At 39.1% G+C, this 5,984-nt stretch overlaps 1 protein-coding gene across 1 annotated transcript; it reads right to left on the bottom strand.

Moving 5' to 3' along the window:
* Positions 1-103: 103 nt before the first annotated feature.
* On the bottom strand, positions 104-5,609 carry LOC108804827 (olfactory receptor 5V1-like). The gene is made up of 2 exons (XM_018576726.1): positions 5,593-5,609; positions 104-1,019 (listed from the first exon to the last, which is right to left on the bottom strand). The coding sequence occupies exons 1-2, from the start codon at positions 5,607-5,609 to the stop codon at positions 104-106; spliced, it is 933 nt and encodes a 310-aa protein (XP_018432228.1).
* Between the last annotated feature and the right edge of the window lie 375 nt (positions 5,610-5,984).

The following is a 5,984-nucleotide window of genomic DNA, read 5'->3' as shown; positions in this document are numbered from 1 at the left end:
TGGAAAGCATGAGGGGACACCATGAGTCCCTCTCTCCTCATGGAAAGTAGCATGTGGTTATCATCAAAGTCTCCAAGCACTCAGATGAAAACTAAACCTTCCACTAAAACTTTGCAAAAGCATGAACCTTCATTTTCTTCAGTGCTCTTTTGAAATCCTTATTTCTCAGTGTATATATTATGGGGTTCAGGGTGGGGGTAATTACAGCATAAAACACAGGTACCAGCTTCTCTTCCTCCGATGAATTTTTTGATGTAGGATTCAAATAAGCAGAGAAAGAAGTTCCGAAGAACAATGTCACAACAACGAGATGTGATGTACAAGTGGAGAAGGCTTTTTGTTGTCCTTCTTTAGACCTTATCTTTAGGATGGTGGAAATGATGTTAATGTATGATATTAAAGTCAACAGGAAAGATCCAAATCCATAAGCACCACCAACGATGAAAAGGACAATCTCAGCATCCATAGTCTGACCACAAGCCACCTTCAGCAAGGGTGGGATGTCACAAAAGAACTGATTTATCCTGTTGGAGCAAAATGTAAGGTGAAAAGCACAAGTAGTATGGATCATAGAGTTGACAAACCCGCTGATCCAGGAGCTGCCAGCCAACATGGCACATTTACTTTTGTCCATCATAAACACATAATGTAGTGGATGGCAGACGGCTAAATATCGGTCATAAGCCATGACAGCTAGTAAGGTGCACTCGATACTACCCAGGGCTATGAAAAAATACACTTGGGCAGCGCAAGCCATGAAGGAGATGGAACTGGTCTTCAGAAGGAAATTAAGAAGCATCTTAGGAATGGTCACCGAGGTATAAAATATCTCAAGAAGAGACAGGTTGCAGAGGAAGAAATACATGGGAGTGAGGAGTTCAGAGCTGAAGGTAGTTGTGACGATGATAAGAACGTTTCCCAGGAGAGTCGACATGTAAAATATTGAAAATAAACAAAATAGAGCAGTCTGTACAGGGAAGAGGGCTGGAAATCCGAGGAGGATGAACTCTGTCACTGTACTGTCATTCGTCATCAAAATGCTGAAATAGAAAAACAAAATCAAGGAAAGTAAGACGTTCCCCCACATGTGACACCCCACCCTGCCTGGAGGCTCCCTTCCATTGTGTATTTTTTAACAACTTGAGGTCAGTCTATTCCTATCCATTCATGTAAAATGGGCAGTCGGTAAATGGTTAATATACTTACCTTTTTTTTAGTGTCTTTTGGCTGGTCACATGACACATCAGGTCCTCCCCTTGTTTGAAGGCTACTGTGGTGATACTACCTCAGGGGGGTAGAGCTATGATCCCCTGCATTCATAGTATGTCCTAAACCTTCCATGTTAAATGATGCCCAGTGTCATTTAACTAGGAAGACCGAGGCCATCTTGTGGTGAAAAAGTACTGCGAGGGGTGGCTTTGGCCCGCAAGTATTGCATCACAGCCTAAGCATTTTTTTTTTTATGTCGTACACTGCTTGGGGGTCCATGTAATTTAAAAAAATAATGGTAGTTGGGATTTATGTGTTGGGAGAGATTGAATATTACACATCATATGAAAAGGCTAAAAGGTAAAAACTTATTTTATTGCTTTATTTTTATTGTGGACTTCTACAAAAGCATTTTCTGGCAAAACTTGGGATCCTAAGACTTCCCAGGTTCTCACCGTAAGGCCTGTAACTACACCATTGCCTAGGAGTTGTGGATGGAAGCGGTGAAGTTAGCATATTTTACATTTTTCTCCTAATGTGCGATTTGTTTTTTTATTGCCAATACTGATTTTCTCCATGGAGGGGAGGGGGGGTCCTAAAAGTTAGGTGGATCTTGAATTGGATGCAACGTCCACTTTAAAAATATATTGCAGGCTACAAACCATTGTAGCCATTCACTGATCACTGAAATTTACATATAGCAAATATACATTTAGCAAATAGGTCAGAGCCTTCCATTGGATAATAGGTCTTGGTTCAGCAACGTTATAAGCCCAAACAAGGTCAGTTGCCTACCTGCATATACTTAACAACCAGGTTTTTTACATCAATAGATTTTTTTCCTTCCCTGATGGCACGTTGGGCATATTCCAAGATGACAATGCCGGGACTCATCGGGCTCAGATTGTGAAAGAGTGGTTCAGGGAGCATGAGACTTCATTGTCACACATGGATTGCCCACCACAGAGTCCAGACCCTAACCCCATTGAGAATCTTTGGGATGTTCTGGAGAAGACTTTACGCAGTGCTCCGACTCTCCCATCATCACTACAAGATCTTGGTGAAAAATGAGTACAACTCTGGAAGGAAATAAATGTCGTGACATTACATAAGCTTATCAAAATGACGCCACGGCGTGTGCCGAAATCAAAGCTAAAGACGGTTCAACAAAATATTAGCATGTGTGACTTTTTTTTGGGCCCGATAGTGTGTATTCTTTATTTATAACAATAGCAGACGTAAGGTCACATGACAATTAAGAATAAATCACGTATCTGCCTGACAGAACATCGTACAACATTGGGCCTTATTTCAGGATAACAAAGGCTGTCCAATTGACAACCTAAAAAGCCTTCACAAAAAGAATAACTCACCACTGGCACATTAGAGGATCACCTTCTTCTCTACATAAATGTGCTTCAGTACAGGAATTAAAACGGATCTCCATATAAAAATATGCTTCCCCTTCTCCCCATAGACCCTTATATATCCCTTAAATTGAGCTCTTCTGGCCAGTCACGTGATGTGCTGGGGTCCTTGTTCTCTTCACTCTTTGTTGGAGGTGGGTGCTCTTCCATACCCCAAAAAAAGGCGCTGATGTTACTACATTAGTACCACTCTCTGCAGAATTGTACTGTGAGCCCAGGCCAATGTGTCTTTGGCAGCCTGGGCTCACAAGATGTCGGTTAAAAGACACTGGCCATCATTCAATCTAAAAGATAACTGGTAGCTCAACAACCTGCTGTGTGGTGGAGGTCAGAATGGCATGGAAAATAAAAATACATTTTAATATAACAAAATGGAGAAAATGGCTGAGCGGTCTGGCAATGTTGTGTTAGTCTCAGGACTGGCCAGGCAGAATGACAACTCCTTTGGCATGTAAAAGTTACCATATACTGTATGTAGGTATTCAAAACTAATCGATAATGAGAATAGTTGGCAACGATTCTCATCATTGATTAGAGAGAGGGCTTTTTTTTTTTAACAACCAATCGATTAATTGAAAAAATAAATCGGGCAACTAAACGATTAGTGGAGCAGCCCAGGTTTAACCATTAGGTTTAAACGACTTGGGTGCCATTGATCCTGGAAGAGGATGGTCACCGGAGGAGAATGAGGACAGTGCTGGGAGCACGGAGAGGGTGAGCAATGCTGTACATACTTATGTTTTTATAAACGATGGGGAAAAATTCTAAAGAGTTAAAAAAGGAGATTGGCTTTAAAGTGAACCAAGAATTCAAAATATTTTTCATGTTAAACTGACACTAAACTCAGGAGTTAAATCTCAAAAATACATTCAGGTACCTTAACTATTAACAACAATGTATCTTATTTGTGTATCACACATGTGTTTTCATAATCGTTTAGTTGCCTGATTATTTTTAACAACCAATCGATTCATTGAAAAAATAATCGGGCAACTAATCGATTATGAAAATAATCATTAGCTGCAGCCCTAACTGTATGCATTTTAATGTATTGACCTGCTTTGAGTTCAGCTTTAAAATTGCTTTGGTTTATGTTTATGTGCATCACTGGTATTGTTCATATTACACGAGTACAAAATAATGTATTCTATGTGTAATAATTCACATATATTGTTAGTTACATTGTACAACAATATGGTAATATAAAGTACTGCATTCAAAAAATTATGCTGCTACAAATTTACCAGAGAACCAACAACATGATAGCTAGTGTACCAAAAAAAATCAGAAAAATAATTGATTAAAAAATGTAAGCTGCAAAAGGCAAATATAGAAGTTCTAAAATTAAAACAAAATAAAACATGCAAAAAAAATGTAAGACTTAGTGAGAAGTACTGACGCCTTAAGAAGCATTAAATGAAATTCCCCAAAATGTTTACAGAATACATTGGAGTTAATAGGGAAGGGAAAATTAAGGTGTTCATTTATACGAGTGTAATAGACTTTCAATAGCTCTTGAGGGTTATGGAAGCTCCTTTTATCTATCCTGGCCTGGTTCTAGTGCCAGTACACAAAAAAAGGGCAAAACCCCCTCACAAAGTTTAATAAATATGATAAAATGACCCAAAATACATTATCTAAAAAAAAAAAATCTAAATAAAGAAAAATAGTAATTACTATTTTTGTAAGCAAATTTCCGCTCGATTCAACTCGGAAAGTTTAATATTTCGTAAATATTGGTAATTTTGCATGAAAAATCAAAAGAAATTGTTATTTGTTATTAGGGCTGTTACTGATTAAAATTTTCGTGTTCGATTAATCAAAATTTTTTTTAATCGATTCATTTTGATTAATTATAACGCACATACAGATCCAACTACATTGGCCTATACACATACAGCACAGCAATGAAGTAATAAAATGAACTAGGATCACACTAATCCAGCACGTTATTAATCTCACGTGCCCCACTCAATATGGCCGCCGCTTGAGTGGGGCAACTCAGAATAATAACGTGCTGGATTAGTGTGATCCTAGTTCATTTTATTACTTCATTGCTGTGCTGTATTTGTATAGGCCAATGCCTTGGCTGGCGCTCGTGCAGAAAGTTTCAAAAAAAATGTTAAATCGATCAAAAAGATTAACGAGTAATCGAGAAATTAATCGTTAATTTGCACAGCCCTAATCTTCATGGTTGAATTCTTCTGGCATGACTCTTGTATTTCTGTGATATTTATACACTTCCAGAGGCCCCTGGGATGGCAGCAGTTACAATTATAAAAGATTTGTATTCTTCTGGGACATTGCAGATATTGAAGAATTAAGAATTGTTAAAACAAACTGAAAAAAAAAAAATAGGAGGCCTTTAATTATTTTTTAACTATGTTATAGAACTGATATTTTGCCGTTGTTCTTGAGGCTGTATGAAGTCTATTTAGTTGTTTATAAATGGCGGCAAACCTTGGTCAAACCTTTTTTCCCCCCCAGGTGGTCACAGGATAAGCAAAGCCCTCTTCTCCACTGGTTGGTGGTACTGCTGCACAGGATGGCACTCAGGTAGTGCGTGGAGCAGCCCAGGTTTAACCATTAGGTTAAATGACTTGGGTGCCATTGATCCTGGAAGAGGATGGTCACTAGAGGAGAATGAGGGTGAGCAATGCTGTACATACTTATGTTTTTTTAAACGATGGGGAAAAATTCTAAAGAGTTAAAAAAGGAGATTGGCTTTAAAGTGAACCAAGAATTCAAAATATTTTTTCATGTTAAACTGACACTAAATTCAGGAGTTAAATCTCAAAAATACATTCAGGTACCTTAACAACAATGTATCTTATTTGTGTATCACTCGGCTGTAGATCCTCCAATCATCTCTGAATTGGTGCTGACACTGTCCTTCCTTCTGGAGGGGGGATACTTTGAGGGACTACAATCTCAATAAGAAATGAGTAAACCAAACATGAGATTGTAGTCCATCCTGGGAGCGAGCTTGGAGCGGTGACTACTTTACAAGACACACAGGGAGAGAACCAAGGAGAGGGCTATGTGTAATGGAAGTCTCCGAGGACTCAAGCAGAGGACAACATTCCAGACTGTCCCTGCCAGGCCATCGAGTGGGTACACTGTAGGCAGCCCTGGAGCTGCAAGAGGAATGTGATCTGGAGGGCGTTACAGTGGTACTGGTACCAGAGCATCTAAGATCTAACATATTGCACTGCAAGGCAGTGACGACGTAGCTTAGGATACAATACCAAGCTTTGAGTATTTATAAACTGGCTGTTAGTAGTCAGAGAGGTTCAGACAGCCAGTGGTGACCAAGTCACTGTAGGTGGACAGCAAAGACCAACCTAG

The sequence above is a fragment of the Nanorana parkeri genome, unplaced genomic scaffold, assembly GCF_000935625.1.
Source record: "Nanorana parkeri isolate BGI_ZX_2015 unplaced genomic scaffold, ASM93562v1 scaffold5, whole genome shotgun sequence".
In the NCBI taxonomy this organism is placed as follows: domain Eukaryota; kingdom Metazoa; phylum Chordata; class Amphibia; order Anura; family Dicroglossidae; genus Nanorana; species Nanorana parkeri.
This window is presented reverse-complemented; position numbering and strand designations above follow the sequence as displayed.